The sequence below is a fragment of the Hippoglossus stenolepis genome, chromosome 9, assembly GCF_022539355.2.
Source record: "Hippoglossus stenolepis isolate QCI-W04-F060 chromosome 9, HSTE1.2, whole genome shotgun sequence".
In the NCBI taxonomy this organism is placed as follows: Eukaryota; Metazoa; Chordata; class Actinopteri; order Pleuronectiformes; family Pleuronectidae; genus Hippoglossus; species Hippoglossus stenolepis.
In genome coordinates this window covers 10,556,965-10,574,967 of record NC_061491.1, presented here as the reverse complement: position 1 = coordinate 10,574,967, position 18,003 = coordinate 10,556,965, and the positions used below count along the sequence as shown (strand labels likewise).

At 44.0% G+C, this 18,003-nt stretch overlaps 1 protein-coding gene across 3 annotated transcripts in view; it reads right to left on the bottom strand.

Annotated features, from left to right (window-relative positions):
* LOC118114802 (tetratricopeptide repeat protein 28) overlaps positions 1–18,003 on the bottom strand; it is a 183,092-nt gene that overhangs the window by 23,204 nt on the left and 141,885 nt on the right. For all 3 annotated transcript variants that reach the window (XM_035165486.2, XM_035165488.2, XM_035165489.2), the window contains 3 exons: positions 13,421–13,928; positions 1,610–2,406; positions 938–1,482 (listed from right to left, as the gene is read on the bottom strand). In XM_035165486.2, coding sequence (XP_035021377.1) covers positions 938–1,482; positions 1,610–2,406; positions 13,421–13,928 — 1,850 coding nt within the window. The remainder of the gene's footprint in view (positions 1–937; positions 1,483–1,609; positions 2,407–13,420; positions 13,929–18,003) is intronic.

Here is an 18,003-nt window from a genome sequence, read left to right as displayed (position 1 = left end):
GGCTTGAGAAACGTTTGAGCCATGATATTCAATTTTAAATTCAAGCTGTTTTTTCTGAAGGGTAACCGTTTTAACCACCCTCAAAAAATACGAGATGGGTCATCTGTCAAAGGATCCGTGCCTCCATCCTCTTGTGTATGTTTTGACAGAGCGGCATTCATCCCATCTTGACGTTTTATTTGCCTTCACAGCCTTCCAGCAGACTTTATTCACATCCTCATGCATACCAACTACTGACAGATGCAGGTTCAAATGGAGCATTAAAAAGAATAAAAGCCTTCAGCTTAATCAGTCTTGTGTGATAATGTATGAGCTCGACTAAGAGCTGTCGGGAGACGAGAAAGGTTTTGGGTGTGATGTCTATTATTCCCCTCTGAACTCATGCACGGCTAATACTTCTGTGTGTGTGATTGCCGCGGTGCCACGCTGATGATGCACAATAAGGAGAAAATCATCTCTGAAATGAGGATTTCAGCAAGCTTTCCATGTTTTATTTTGCAGTGTGGTATCCGAGGATGCTATCGTCTCTCTGATGCACAGGCAGAAATAGAAGAGAGAAGAGATGCAAGACGTAAGAGGTTGCCTTGAAATAACTGTGCTTTCCCCTCAGTTTCAGACATCTGTGTGCCAAAGCCTCTTTGCATACAGATAAGGCCAGGGCCACAAGGCTGCTGCTGAGACAGCGAGCACCAGGCTTACATCCAAGCTTTGCTCACCAGCAAGGTGTCTCCAAACTATGGTGGTCCTTGATAGTGAATGCAAGGAGAAAAATTATATGCAAAGAAGGATTACTGTGATTATTAGTAATACTCTGTCAATACAATTATCTGCTGTGGCAACGGCTGAGGGGAATTGATACCAGTGTGTTATGCAAAGCCTGAGAAGTATTTCTCTGACTTTATGAAATAGTGAATTTGAAATATAACGCCAGACTCACCTGTGTCCATTGCCTAAGCCTCTGTAGGCCTTCTCCTGGTCCTGCATGCGGTTGAGGCTCTGGGCCACTGACAGATATTGGTCATAATACTTGATGGCTTCCTCAAAGTCTCCCAGAGCCTCATAACAGTCTCCCAGGTTCCCATAGGCCCTGCCCCTGTCCATGACCGCCTCGTTGCCACTCAGCTGCTGTAAAGTGGCCAGCTGCTGCTCCAGGTAGCCAATAGCCTCCTCCATCACCCCTACATTCATTTTAGTGATGCCCATGTTCCCGTACACCTGAGCCTCCACTGCAGGATCTTTCAGCCTCCGCCCGAGCTCCAATTGCTCCTCGTAGCTCTTGAAGGCCATGGCGTATTTCCCCAGGGCCATGTAGACAGCTGCCAGGTGACCGTGGGCTTTGCACTCTCCAGGAACATCGCCCAGCTCTTGGTACACCTCCAGCTCCTGGGTGTGGTAGCCCAGAGCTTTGTCATATTTCTGCACAAGTCTGTAGGTGGCCCCCAGGGCGGCATAGGCACAGGCCTCCATCCTACGCTCCTTAACCTGAAACAAGAAAGAATTCCACAATACCCGCATGAGGGGCATGGGTGAATGATACCAAAATTACATTTCACATGACATATCCTATTTATATGATGAATTGTTCTAGAATACACACATACACACATACCTGGTGAGCTAAGGCCAGTTGCTGCTCATAAAACTGAATGGCTCCGGCCACATCCTTCTTACAGACAAATATGTCTCCCAGGTTTCCCAGAGCTCTGAAGCGGGCCTGTGCGTTGTTCAGAGACTGGGCCAGTGACAGGAGGTATTTCTGACACTCCTCTGCCTTAGTAAAGTCTCCGAGGGCCTTGAATGCCAAACCAAGGTTACAGTAAGCCTTCGCCTGACTCAGTTTGTCATGAAGGTCCTTGGCAAGAGCTAGGTCCTGCTCATAGTATTTGACAGCATCCTGATAGTTGCCCAGGCAGTAGTGGGCATAACCCAGATTGTGACAAACTTTCCCTTCACTCTCCATGTCCTGGAGGTCAGGGGACAGCCGGAGGTACTGCTCATAGTAGGGCACGGCCTGGGGGAACTCTCCTCGCGAGCAGTGGAAGTTGCCGAGGTTGCCCAAAGCCCGTGCCTCGCTCTGCACGTCTCTGAGCTCACGAGCTATGTTGAGGTGGTTCTGGTAATGCTGCAGAGCACGGTCGTGGGCTCCCAGGGCTTGGTATGCCACAGCCAGGTTGCCATGGGTGGATGCCTGCGAGGCCCGGTCATTGACCTCCATGGAGATCTGCAGCTCCTGGCGGTGGTAGCGCACAGCCTGGTCGAAGGCTCCCAGGGCGTTGTAGGCGTTACCCATGTTACCATATGCCCGGCCCTGAGCGGCGTAGTCGTTCAGCTCCTGAACAATGGCCAGGTGTGTTTTGTGGAGTTTCAGTGCGGTCTCATAGTCTCCCTTCATCTGGTGGATAATGCCTGTGGAGAGAGCGTGAGAAGATGGAGTTAAAGACCCATTGCGGGAAAAATTGTAATTGAGTAAAATTCAAGTGCCTCGTCAGCTCTTCATGTACAAAACAAGTCATTTGGTTGTTAAAATATGCTCTTTGCGCCATCTGTTCTCTGCTTACACGACACACTCTGCCACAAAATGATGGTAATTAAAATGTAGTGCCATTAAAGACAGTTATTACAACACCAATATTTAGTCTTTTAGTCTAGTAACGTCTTTTTGAGAGACAAAATCAGCAACTTTTCCACAGGGTTGGAAATAATTAAGAGAGAAGAAGGAAGAGAGACACAGGAAGTAAAAGTGAAGGCGACTGTGAAGTGCTGATGGAAAGCTCAGCAAACAACTTCAGAAAAATGAGATACGTGTGGAGAAACAATAAATAATAGCGAAGCCAGTGCATTGTGCGTATTATCTCAGATAAAATACCATCCTATGAAAAATAATAGCTTTACCCTACAGCCAGGCAACCATCTGGTGCACGCACGCACGCACGCACGCACGCACGCACGCACGCACACAGTTGTGTCTCTATGACTTCAGAGGACATTGCATTGACTTAAATTAATTTCCTAGAGACATACTACTTCAACCATAACTAACATTTATCCTTAACTTAACCTAAACATAACCTTAAACGACCTTAAAACATGTCTTCACCTTAAATTGTAATGATTTACATTATGTGGATTAGCTTTCTATCTCCATAAGAGCGACATCTCTCTACAATGTGAATGTGTAAACAGATTTTAACAGATACACCCACACACTCAAACACACTGATAAACCCACAGCGGAGACTAAAGAGCCATGACAGCATATCAAAAGTATCTCTTCTCATTCCCTCCAAGATTCACTTCTAATCTCTGAGTCTCTCCCTCTGCTTTGCCACCCAGCTTTTAACAGTCCATGAAGACAAAATAGGCTTTAGACCAACTAACTCACTTCTCCATCCAACATACGGCCTTGCCGTCGCTGCTTTGCTGCATCAGCATGGAGACTAATAAGCTACAGTATAAGGTACTGGGGTGCAGCCACTGATGGGACACCAGGGATGGAAACAGTTCTGGAGCCAGAGTGGGTGGGAACCAGGGACGGCGAGGGGCTCTGTGGCTTGTGGCGAGTATGTGATGGTGCCGCCGGGATTAGTTACCGCCATGTGTGTTTTCCCATTTATTTCATCCGAAACCTGCCACATTATGGGCCTGAACACAAGCTACATAAACAGTGGGCCTGAAACTAAACAGACAGCTCAAACGACTGCAGATGTAATACTGTGATGTGGATATGCGTTCAAACGACGGCTCGATCAAAAGCAGCACTTTATGTCAGAGAGAATGGAAAAGAGATTTGGTGAAACTACAGCCTGATCCACTTTACTGCATTATAGTTTGACACATTACCAGGTACGCAGTCTCAGAGCCCATCGGCTATCGTCTGATGGTGAATTAGCCTCTGGGGGCAACGGCCAATATTTTGGGGTTTCTGGTGTCGATGGTGGATAAGACTCTGATCTTACGTATTTGTACACTGTATACAGTCCGACTAGTTTCGTTAATCAAACCGACTGGTTTGATTTACGAAATAACATTTCTCCACACAAAACACAATCAGTGTTTTTGTAGGTGTTTTAGTTCCAGACAATATTTTGGCTAATCTCTAAACAGCTAAGTGGATGTGAAATCAAAAAGGTGATGTGTGTTCCACCTCTTTTGCTCTTGCCTGTTTATCTGCCGGCAACCAAAGCCTTCTCAAATGTGATTGGTCAAACTAGAAACAGAAACCAAAAGGCTTCCAGCTCATCTAGAAATTACCAGATATATATAACATATATATATACATTGCATATACTTTTCTAGGTTGATGGAGATGGAAAAAATACACATGGCCCATGAGTGTGAAAAGTGCATCACCAATATTTTTGCTCGACGTCAAGTCTAAATGAAATCATTAGTTTCTAAATTAACCTGCCTGAAGTGGTTGTCTAAACATTATACACAGACAAATAAAAATCCAAGTTCTCCGCAGATTGGATTTTGCTGGGAAAAGAAATCAAAGATCTTCTGCCTGCCATTGTTCAGCCTGCAGCACAGACCTTTAAACCTGATTTGCTCTTTGTTTTCTTCCTTGTGTTCTCAGGGTAAAGTGATACAACCTGAACTGACCTTGTAATCATCATGTCACTGCCCTAAGGCGTTGGTATGCAAGACGCACCACAGACAGAAAACAGACAGAAGCAGTGTTGTCAGATAATACAGGAAGAATTCAGTTCACAATGAAGACTTTCAAAATGAGTGAAATCCACGAGGGTCTTTGGACCGTGCACAGTGCCATGAAGTGAAAGTGTTATTTTCTGAGGCCAAAATAAAGGAATGAGGCGAAGGTTATGACGCTTTTAAGTTCTGAGTTTCCACCTTGGACAAACCCCTCAGCTATGACTTTCCTCAGAGTGGGAGCATGTTAAGATTCACTGCAGGCTAGTTGGAGGAGCAATGACAGCTCTCGCCACAAAGTCACTCCCAAGGTTATGCTTTCCCCAACGGAGGCTGATCTTACTCCAGATATAATGCCTACTGATGTATTACTAGGAAACATGTTCCCTGCTGCAGGCTAAAAATGGATGAGGGGGCCAGGCAAGGGACGAAGGGGCGGAGGAGACAGCTCGGACAGAGGCTGGGGATGCACAGGGTTTAAGGTTGGGTTAAGAAGCTGTGGCCAAAATTGTCATAAGCCCTAGGCTATGCCTGGAGGCACACTTGAAGCAAGAAGATATTTTCTGTGCCCCCCCATATGGTAAGAGGATTATTGAACCCTCTGGGTATAAAATCCAGCAAGATAGTAAATAAAACCATACCAAACATGCTGGTAAACACCGCTGGAACACAGAAATTGGGAGTCAGAAAGGAGGGTTCTAGCTGGAGAGAACATTTTGTCCAAATCAAAATCTAAATGACCTCAATCAGGGATCAGTGTAATTTTAACGACACAGTGATTCTGTGGTGCATACTAAATTCACTTGACTGTAACATATTGAATAATATTGCTCATCTGTTTTCCTTTTGCTTGGAACAAAGACAGTGAGAAACCAGGATAAAGCACAAACACATCACATAATTCAGATGCTCTCTTACAGAGGCCCTATCCATCCCCCCATAACCAACCACATTAAAAGCATGGCGATGTGTTGTCACTTTTCATTACACAGCCGGCTGTACATAGAGGGATATGCTGCAGTGACGACTTTGAGGGATGGTGTCGTGTTCTGAGTAAATCACTGTGTCATTCTTCCAGAAGCTATAGGGAGGTCCAGAGCGCTGCTGCCGTCACTTAGCTAAGAGGATTTTTACCAACGATTCGGCTGCTGCTGCCACTGGGCCCGGGTGATACTAGAAAGAGAGTAACGTTGACCAGCATGAGCCTGAAATGATGACTTGGGCGTGTTCCTCCTTTTTATTTGAGAGTGAAGTCAACATCATCATTTGTATTCATGTTTGAGAAATAAAAAGAAACAGAGCAGGACACTGGAATTGAGGCGATTATGGACATTTAGATGCTAATTTGAGTTTGACTGATGAAGATTGGTATTGTCAATCTCAGAAGGATATTTCAAAGAGGTTTACCGAAATTAATAAAAAAAGAACTAAACCACAGCTAGCATGGGTAGTTTAGTACCTCTAAACACATTTTATATTTGTGTTCACCACTGTCCATTTGTTTGTTGTTTGGTTGGTTTGTTTGTGAGTGAGATTACACCAAAACGGATTTTCCAGGACAGCTTGGTGGAAGGATGCGGTATGGTCAGGCAACAACCCATTAAACTATCTTATAATTATTATTAAAACCCACATCAGTTGGCAGATCCAGGATTTTTGTGGTATGGCAAAGCATTTTCTAAAACATTTTTTTTACGTTTTCCCAGAGAATAATTCATGGATCTTGTAGAAAAAACTAAATCACATTTAGGGAACTATTATATATGAGCATGAACAATTTGGTGCAGCTTGTTTTGGGGACCGTTCGTCCTTGGCAGAGTTATACGTATTTGCCTGAAGTTTTTTCTCATCACCAGTCACCAACTGTTTCCTCGTTGAGGGAACTGTTGGGTCTCTATAACAGTGTCAGGTCCCGACCTCATTATGTGCCTTGAGATGATGTATGTTGTGATTTGGTGCAATACAGATAAAACTGAATTGTTCAGTTTGAATGCGCTCTACAGAGTGTCATTCTAGTTTCTAGATAATTTTGTGAGTGTCGCAAGTGTTGACAAAACTGCTTGCACCAACTTCTGCTCAAAGAAACAGATTGAGGGCTATTACTTATAGATGCAATGTGTCTGACTGCAAAATCAGTTCTGTCACATTACATTACAGTGGTTTGGAAGTTGAAAGACTCCTTAAATCATATGCAAAGTGATTTAACTGAGCTGTAAGCTTGCACGATGTAAAACAGTGTCTGGTAAGATCTGCTGGGGGGAGTAGTGAGCAGACGACACCAGATCCTCCTCTGGTCTGCAGGAAGGGGCAGAGTCAGCAGTCTGGGCTTGAGGTACCAAATCCCCACATGCAGACACAGACATGTACAGTCTGAGGGACAGCGTGAAAGGCGGACGGAAGATTGAAAACAGCACATAGTATGGATAGATGGACACATGCTGAGTGGGTGTTCCTCCAACTGGAACACACGGACACGGCTGCACTTGTCGTCCTGCAGCAACAGCTGAGCTGCTCTCCTCTCCGCCCCAGCTGACCCTCAGCTGCCCTTCAGCTCACTAAACCAACTGTCGCTGCACTGTCCACACGCATGACATCTGATTCCTCCTACCACTTAAACCAACAATGTTCCGTCTCTATGTCTCAACTCAACTTTTCCTTTTTTTTGTGCACTGCACCGTTTAGGGACAGATCACATTTCATGCTGAATTTGCAGATGTGCTGAAAAAGGGGCACAGTTGCTTTATGCAGAAAAATGCTACACAGCTCTAATAGCTCTGCAGTGTGCAGAATAATGAATACACACAGTGAGCTGCTGAACTTTAGTGTAAGCACAAGCACCAGGAGAGTTTGTTTCACAGGGCCTCTAGTCCAGTTTCTGGCATGCTCCTCTGTTGGGAGATTGAAGGGGGCCGTGCTGGGGGAGGCAGCAAGCGTCTGCTCAGGTTTTCCATCAAACAGAAATTTCAGGTCAGGCTGCAAAGATCAGCCTGCTAGTAAAAATCTCTCCAGGACGGTAAAACAAGCTTGACGTCCTAATAATTTCACCACAACTTCTTTTCCAACCATTGTTCCCTCTCTCCTCTTTTCTCCTTTCCGAAAGTATTTACTCATCAATGCACAGTTGAAGCTGTCACCTTTCCTCAGATAAATACAGTTTTTCCTGTACTTGTTTGGCTCTTTCTCCGTCTTCCTCCGAACAGCATTCTTTCATTCATCCTGTCTGGGCCATTAGGCTTGGTTAATTCCTCCGTAAATTCAGCGCACTGCTCCATTTCCTGGTCAAACTAATAACATATCTACAGTCACAGCAGTTTCCAAAGGCTTAGGACCAAAAGTGAATTATGCACTATGCATCGTGGCCCCAGGCCAGTCTGGTCCCTGACTTTGGTTTGCTCCTGCTGTGGGCAGTCTGACAACAGTACTGGAAAAGAGCAGGATGTCAACATGGACATTGGTTTAGTTATTGTGGTTTGATCATGTCACTGACAATGAATATATGTCAGATTTGCTATTATTTGATTATTCTGCATATTTTTATGCCACTTAATCTAATTCCTCTCATAATCAGATGTTTATGAGCTCTCCAGTTCAGTGAAACGAGTGACAAAAAGTGTGGCCGAATAAAAACACAAATCATATGCCTCCTCTGCTGCTGTCAGACATGTAATAAAAGATGGTAATCAGATGTCTGGACTGTAGATTCCAGCGCTCGTTCTCACATGACCTGCAATTGGAAAAAGCTGCATTTGCAACACGTGGGTTGATCATAATAAGGTCTGAAACTAATTTTGTACAGATGATTTTTAGCAAGCAGCGAGGAGGTTTGAATACAAGGCGTCGCACGTCGTCTGATTCTGTGCTGTCTCTTCCTCCTGTTGTTTTCATCTCTCTGTTGCTTTATTTCTGTGAACAGCAGGAACCATCCCTCGGGACATGGGATGAGAAAGAAGTGGGAAGGAAACGCTTAATTAGGACTTTTAGCCGCGGCCTCTTACAACTGACAATTGGAGTGACTTGACTGTGACACATGTGGTGTGCATCGAGACAAAGAACAAGCACAAGAGAGACCTGGCTTAAACTGAAATGCTCCCAAACAAACTTATTTAAAGTCTCTTTGATGTAAAATGAAAGGGAAAATAATACAATTTAGATTCTCTTTCATGAATACCAGAACTACATGGAAACCCACCGCTTCAGTCCTCTCTCAGATATTAGATACTGCTGACTAGGGGGTAAGTTAGCCAATTAATGAATAATAAATGCGGCTGGAATGCAACATTTTCATATCCTTTATAGGTCAGAGAAGGCTCTGCCAGGGCTGCTGGTACCGCTGGGCATCATGGCTAGATATTATGGTGATCTCCATACAGCTGTACCTCACAGCAGTGTCAGCTGCTGCTCCATCCACATTACACGCAACATTAACAACACGCTGAGAGGGCATAATAAAAGTTTGTTCCTTCCTTTTTTCTGCAACTTCTTCTTCCCATCTACCGAACACTGGTTGTTTCGCTTTTATCGCTGCTCGTTAATCTTCACTCCATCATCCTTCCCCTCTTTGTGCTCGGCGTAAAGGCGGCATTATTATTTTGAAGTGTGAATCAACATCCTGTTAGTTTTCGCCCGTATCTTCTTGTGCTAAGCAGGCTCGCGGATGTTGATGACGGAATAACAACGCACGTCTCCCTGCCGCAAACAACAACAACAACACCACAGACGACAACAATGGGGCAATTACAGCCTGATGCTCCTCAACCTCCTCTTCATTCTCTGTTATCTTCATTATTCAGCTCCTCTTGAATCAGCTATTAAAGGTAATTAAGCGATTCATCAAGTCAGTTTCAATTACTGGGAGCTTGACAGCTGCAGATTACAATCAGGAGGAGTGAGGGGAGAGATGGAGAAAGTGAGAGAGGGCGGCGTCAAAAAGTGAAGGAAGAGGAGAGAAAGAAATCAGACATGTTTTCAGACATGCACTGAACTCCTGATAATTCCCTGACATTCTCCAGAGGAGCTGTATGTGTGAACGACAATGTCAGAGCGAAAACAAATATCTCAGGATAAAAAAGCGGTGACATACACGTAGAAGATGCAGACGAAGATGTCAAAAGAGCTTTTGGTGAAGGGTCGACGCTCGTGTCCATGTGCTGTAAACAAATTCATGTGATCTCCGCAGCAGAATTAATACACTACGTCCACTCCTACCTGCTAAACCACCCCTCATGTTCATGTGTGAAAGGCAAACTCCAGAGAAAGTCTGGACCCAATTGTGCGGACATACTCCAGTCTGAACAACGGCAATGAAGGACCAGAACTGAGACAGACAGCGAGCTTCCCCTGCGTGTCAAGGGTTACCGTGAACAATGTCCAGGCTTCGTCTCATTTAGCTTCTGCTCCGTCACCAGCTGGATGTCTTTGACACTGCCTCAGCTACACTATCATTACTCTGCCACTGCAAACCTGTAATGTTGGAGCTGATAATGAATAAGAGTGCTCCGGCCTTCATAACAAACATACCACAGATAAGTATAAATTTGCCTGACATTTAGTGAACACTTCAAATAAAGCTCTCGTTTACTGTAGCATCGTAAAATGCTCTAATTTATGACTACCACACTTCGAAAATCAGGTGTGTGCTGGAGCTAAGAGCGACGCAGGATGTGCAACCATTAGGCCGGTCAAAGGACCACTTCAATTTACGTTTGGTTGATTAACCCCACTCTCTGCCTGCACACTTTTACGAATTGGGTTAAAGAATAATTCATCCGGAAGAAACTATTATGCCTCTTACTTGTCCATTAGAGTCAATTTTATTACTATCTTGATGGCCATCATAAGTCATCCGGCGTAGGTTGTAACGGCTGGACTAAATACAGGAGAATTGCCCACACCGTATATATCTCACAAAGGGTCTTGAATATCCAGGGACACTTTTATCCCTTGGCTTCTTTATCCCTAGGGTTCCTTTTGACATTATATCAGCAGACTCCACAAGGTTACTTGGATCATAATTTGATTTTAGCAGGATTTGCCTATAAAATACTGGTTTGTAAAATGGGACAATAATTACATTTTAAGTTTCAGTCAGGAGACCTGGTCGCACATTGGCTTTCCCCTCATCCCGCTTTTATTTATCTTCCCGCCGTTCTTCATCTCAAGAAATGATTCATTTCGAAGCAGTGTGAAAGTGAGAGCACAGCAGATTAATGTGGAGACATCGCCCATGAAAAATTATACATTTTTATGGGGTTTATTTACAATGTGTGTTATGTGCTTGCATCCCATCGCCATACATAACTTCCTGTAATCATGACCATTGGCTCTGACATGCACTCTTTTCTTCCCTGGGTGCAATGTAGAGGCCCTACACTCAGCTTCCTTATGCTTACATAATCTACAGGGTACGGTTCAATGTAGCACATGATGCAACCACTAACAATTGCATCACAAACAAGTTTATATAATGTAGTGTTGATGCAATAATGTACGACTGGCCTCTGTCTACAATGAACAAAACACCGTTTGTATCCAGTCAATGCAAGATTTCACATCATTGACAAAAAAAACGTTTTTTGTACAAATTCTCCAATATTGACACATCTAACAAATCTGAATTTATGTTGTTGACAACGTTCCTTTTCAAGTAGTGTAGTACCAGAAGAACAACTTCCTCCTCTAGCTTGTCTGATATAAAGTTTATTTATGGATTTAATAAATATATTTGTCTTTAGCTGTTACTCACAGTTATTCTTCTCTTTAAAAGGACAAGATGTAGCTGACTTGAAGTAAGAATCAAGCAACAGGTAACACAACTCCTAACTGTTTAAACAATTGTGAACAGAGCTGGGACTGTTCACAAACAAACAGGACCCTCCTCAAATGAAATTCTCAAGAAATCCAAGAAATACGTCCTGAAGCTGCTGTTGTCCAATTAAAGCTCCTGAACCAAGCAGTGAAATTGACCAAATTCATCTCTCAAGGACCAGATCATCATCGCTTGATGTTTAACTTGCTTTTCCCGAGGTGTGATTTGTTTTGGTGGAATTTATTCACTAAATCACAACACACTTAATTTCAATAGTCAAGTGCATCGAAAGTCTCCTCCAAATTATTCGCTATTTAATGCCATTATTTTGCATCGTCATTGATGTGCAAAGGCCTTTATGACAACAAACATCTATGAGAAGAACAATATGTAAACAGCTCATTTAAATGGAGACAAACTCAAAACTGCAGCCAGGAGAATTGTGAAAATACCAGAAGGAAGTAGAAGCTCTTTTACTGTTGATGTACCATAATCAACCTAAGAACACATGTGCTATTGATATAAGTGAAACTCAGTTTCGTCATCTTATCTCACCTCCCTCGGTCAATCTTTAATTTATAGTGTAGCTTAAATAACACTTAAAATCCCTTTTGAAGCAATCATTCAGTTTGAAGATTTGGTACCATCTACCCACCGGGTGCCTTCTTATCTTGACACAGATTTATCCTATGTGCTGCTGGACATTAACCTTCACATTGTCCGCAGCTACAAGGGTCAAAGGGGAACCTCAAAGGAAGACATACATCCACCACCATACTGTACATGCTCAGAGTGGAATTCGATCTGAGGCGGTGGGATGACACCCACATCCCACCCACTCACCTCTGCAGAGACACATGACCAAAGTCAACCATGTGTCCCTGTGAGATACAGTCCAGTGATCGATGCTCACACTTAAACGGCGACAGTATTGACTGATAGTGTTCAACTGGCATATTAAGAACATGTTCAGACCAGCAATAAAAAAAAAATAGACAGGGACTGTGCATGTGTACATTCCTGGTAGATTACTATGTATCATGGAGGACATACTTCTACAGTTTACCTCGTTATTTTTGAGACGGACAATAAAATGGCTGATGCTGTAATAAATCCAGAGTTGTAAAATCCAGTCTCATGACATCGAGAACCACTGTGCAGTGTGTAACTGTCTGAAAAACGTATGGATGTACCACTCAAAATTTGATTTAAACTAACTGGCCACTGAAGCTACACACAGACTTATGGCTTAGTTTATTTCATTTTATAACTAGATTAGAAAGTACTATTTGATATAATTTCCTGAAATTTGAGTCAATGATATTTATATATCATTATTCAGCATACTCTAACTTAAAATGTAATCACAGAGAGAACATAATCTGCAAAGGAAGACAGATGTTGATGTCAGTGTTACTAAGGCCTTGTTTAGACCTGGAAGTAACATCCGTCCTGAGAGATCTGATTACAAGTGGACAGTGTTAAGTTTGTCTGTTCACACCTGGTATTAAAATGTGTCCTGAGGGTGTCTCCTGTGATCATCTGTCATCGGCTCTCACTTCCCCGCTCTATATGTAAATAACAACAACCCTTATTTGGGTTTGCAAAGACCAAATTATGTTGTTTTTACTCGGAGTTTACAGATGTGTCAGATGACAATATGTGTGTGTGTTTGTGTTAACACAAGCAAGAGAAAGAGAGCGAGCTGAGTGAGGAGGGGCCGAATTAATTAATTCATTACTCTTGTGCATCTATATGAAGAAGGATTTTACACATATGAGAAAAGTATCAGTCATCACATGTTGGTAAGTGTCGATACTGTGGCAGTGGCTACAAACAAATCAAAGTATGGTCACCATGAAATGTAAAAATACGTTTACACTCAGGCGTGACGTTTATACCAGGTCTGAACAGGGTCCAAGTTATCTTTTAGATTTGATGTTCTTTAGTACATTGAAGACATACCTAGATTGGAGGAGGCCCTTCCCTCTGCGGCCCTGTCCTTCAAACCCTCAGCTATAGACAGCTGCTGTTCATGGTACTGCTTGGCTCTCTCCAAGTCCTGCATACAGCGGGCTGCGTGGCCCAGTCCCGCGTAGGCTCTCATCTCAATGGACTTTTCCTCCAGCTCCTGGGCGAGCTCCAGCACATGCGTGTGGTAGGACATGGCCTTGTCAAAGTTCCGGTGGTAGTGGTAGGCACTGCCTAGGTTACTGTAGGCCCGAGCTTCCTCGCGTTTATTTTCCAGGGCCTTGGCGATGCCCAGGTGCTGTTCATGACACTGGACAGCGTTTTCAAAGTCTCCCATGGCGATGTAGACGGCCCCCATGTTTCCCAGCTCGCGCGCCTCAGACAGCTGATCCTTGGACTGCTTGGCCAGCAGGACGCACTGCTTGTGGCTGGCCAGGGCGTTTGGATAGTCTCCTATGGCTGTATATACATGGCCCAAGCTGCTCAGTGCCATCGAAGCAGCCTATAAATAGAGAGACAGAGAAAGGCGCAGTAGTCAGCAAATAAGAAAACAGCAAGGTAGAAAACTGCAAGGTAAAAAATAAATAAATCTCAAACAGCCCCATTAATTATACCCACATTGCATCAACAGTGAGTAATTTTGTTGCCTTTGCATCACAGATTCTCCACCCACAGTTAAACATCCCTTTAGTCAGAAGCACTGTACATCAAATGAAAAAAAAATAAAAAAAAGAGAAAAATCTAAATTCCCAAACCTCTTAGGAGGCTTATAGCTCCGAGACCAAACAGCAAACTAAACCTGATTTGATTCTGTCTTTGCTGAGCGAGGAGGGGGGTAAAGCCTGATGCAGATCAACACAGCAGCAGACTCGCTTTAAAGCCATCAGTTTGCCCACTGCAATCACGCTTCATGGCGTGCCACCACCAACGGAACAAAGACAATGCTAATCAGGAGGGGGAGCAGAGGGGTTTTAGTTTCACACCAAAGAGGCAGAGGAGGGGGGCTGACTAACTGGCTGCCCACAAGACCCCTAAAGCCAAATATATTCAGTGTCTTCTCATCTGCTCTCCCTTCCATTTACTCAAGCAGTGTCTACTTGCAAAAAATAAAACTAAGGACAGTGATGGCTACAAATGCCAAAGGAGATGGAGAGTTTTTTTACAAAATGCAGTCATGAGCTCCTATGTGACATATTCGCTGCAGCTATATTAGCTGTTTATACAGGGGATAAACAGCTGGGGATTGCGGTCAGCTGGCTTTGCGTGAACAGATGTTTGATTAATCACGGGCCAGCTAATAAAGCATCTCCTTCCTGAGGTCCTGCGCTGCATCCTCCAGCCAGGAAGGAGGGTTGGATGGAGGCCAGGAGAGAGGACAGACACCCCGACAGTGAAGGCCACAGTGCCCACCATCGCGTCCAGCTTGGAGCCTGAGACGACATCCACACAACTATGTTTTACTTTGAAAACGCATCAACTCTTCTACTGATACGTCTGGCGTCCACACGACTCTGGAGTTTTACAGCTGCCAAAACGGAGAAGTCTGGAAAAACGCTGGACCAGTTTCAGTTTGAAAACTGGGGCGGCACTCCAGTCTGGACGGGCAGAAATGGAGATGTTTTGAAACAATGACGTAGAAACTCACAACTGCTTGCTGATTGGGTCTTTCGATCACATGACCCCCTTCAAGAGGGAAACAAACGCGGGAAACAAATGTGGGCAATCAATTACAAGAGTTGCTGACCCTGTTGTCTTTGCTAATTGCTGTTACACAGTTAAATTCAGCATTTTACTGTGCTACTACTGTTAGCATGTGTAGAAGATGAGCTAATATTTGAGCAATTTGCGACAAAGACCTTGACCAGCGGGACGCGGCTGCCCTCCTGTTTACACCGGCACGCGTATATATGCCCAGTGTATGTGAGCAGTCACTTGATATGCGTGTTCGTATAGACGAGGATTAAAACTGATACAGAGCCAAATCGCGTCGTGTGGTCATGGAGCCTGAGCTCGGAGCCTGAGCAGCACAGATGACCTGGCTCGTCTTGGGGCCAAAGGGGAAAGTCAGCTGCAGCCAAGGTTGAAATACACATTGTTGTTTCCAGTGGTTTTCATCGCCATGAGTCACTGACTACAAAACCGGCCACTGATAAATGCATTCAGTTTAAGAAGAGTTGAAATTTACATAGATATTATTCCACAAATACATCAAGAAGAAATTTGAAGGAATGTGCCTACAGGGAAGAAGATATTTTTGCTCTCGCGCCAACATAATAATATTGAGCCTTGTGAATAAATGAAAAGCAAAGCATGTGGTTGGGGAAAAAAAAAATCAATACAACAGAACGCTCCCATACACACCTTTCTTTGAATCGTTCATACATTACTCTTCTAAATGCACATTTGCACCACACCTACCTATCTTTCCTTCATTTCACATAGCTGCCGATGCCTGGAACCAATTACCTGCTGACATAAGGACTTCCAGCAATTTGCTCAAGTTTAAAGACTCGACAAGGCATTATATGGGCCCAGGGAGGCAATTACCCTCCGTCACAACTGTTGCTGTTTCATGTTCCCAGATAGCCTATCTAGGGCTGCTCAATTACATGTGCCTTTTGAAGCTTTGCTCCATCTCGCCGACTCAAACTTCCACTTTTCGGAGCAGAAAACAGAGAGGATTCCTCATCCCTGTCTGTCGTCAAAAGCAGTGCAGCGGGAGGGAGAAAGCCAGAGGAGGGAGAGCACAATCTTTCTCCAGTTGAGATGAGTTGCTCTTGTGATCAGTGTCCCTCCAAAGTGAGACTGCAACGCTGCATTTTCTTCTCAGATGGGAGCCAAGATAGGCAGATAATGAGGAGCCAGCCTCGCCAGCTCACAGAGGATGCTCTGTGTTTGGCTCGGGGACAGTCACTGGGACCGTATCTCTCTCACTTCTGACTGCAGCCCCTCTCCCACCAGGCACTGCTCATTTTTCGACTCCCCAGCAGAATGGCAGAATAACAATCTGTCTGGGAGAGAAATAATTGCATACATAATTTCTGCCAAATTCACTTCATTCTAATTTGATTCCATTTCTTCTTTGCACTTATCTTTCCTCCCTCCCTGTTTTTACACCCCCCACTTCTCTCAATCCATCTGCAGAGTCGGATCTGATTGTGTTTACAGAGTCCAGCCCCTCTCCAGATGTGTGCTGATTTGATTAATCTTAACGCCGTCCTTTATAAACTGTTGATAAACCGCTGGCTCTTATCAGCAAACACATTTTGCACCGAGGGTCTCCTAATGAAAGGTAAACCAGTTCTGCCGAGGAGAGAGGGGAGACGGAGAAGGGAGTCGGCAGGGGAGGGCTGAGATGACACGTTAATCAGAAATGCCCGGCTCCAACAACATTATTCCATTTCTTACCTCTGACAAGGACACTGGTTTAGGGTTTCTTGCTGATTCTCCTCTATCATCCTCCTCCACTAAGTATGTTTATATTCTGCAGCACATTAGAGAAATGGTTGCTTTCATAGCAAATGCTAGAGGTAATGTATTGTACTTAGCATAATTAGCCCCTGATGTCATACAGCAGTGATGGCTGGGCTCGGTGGTGTGCGGGTTTTGTGACTCTGAGCCCCTGGTGTGGGTTTTATTTCTCGCCCTAAAACAGCGACATGCTGCCCACCACTTCACTGCTGCGTTGAGCTGTGTGGTTTGGCCTCGCCTTGCAGCTGTGTGAATACTCCTTTGAAAATCCTCCTCATTTCACTTTGGACCTATGAGCTGTGTGATGTACTCCAAACATCCAAGACTATCATCTCAAAGTGCCGGCACTTATGGGACATACCTGGTTGTCATGGAGATGTAAATAGTTGAATTATGGCCAACCAGGCCTTGTAGGTAAGACCACCACTATAAATTAACAGGGGTGTGTGGAACCTTCCTCTGTGTGAGCGGTACATAGACTTTATATAAAGATAAGACAAGATCAAAAATAGATAAATAATAATATTATTCTTTAATACAACATGTACTTTGACTTTTTACGTTTAGTTCATGTTGCATCCACTAACACGAAGGTGGTGGGATTTATGACCTATACTGCAGCCAGCCACCAGGTGGCGATCAAGACGCTTTGGCTTCATTCTTGGTTCCATATGATATGTCGTCCATCTGTATATTAAGTGTAATGGACAGAAGCAGGAAAATGTTTAAAACACTTTCATTCAAATGTTCCTACATGTTTGTTCTTCATTGGTAATACCCACTGTTAGTAAGAAGTACTCTTCATAATACACAATGGTAGACAAGTTCACTGATCATTGTAGGAAAAACTGCAAGATAAGATACGTAACCAGTATTTTTCATAAAAATATTGGGGTTGAGAAAGAAAGAGAACAGTACTAGATGAGTGAACAGAGAGAGAGAGAGAGAGAGAGAGAGAGAGAGAGAGAGAGAGAGAGAGAGAGAGAGAGAGAGAGAGAGAGAGAGAGAGAGAGAGAGAGAGCATAGATCGGTGGAGTGTGTGAGGTGTTAAAGAGCCCACAGTTTGCCCTCTGTCCAAACTGCATGCCCTGCAGGGCAGACACTAC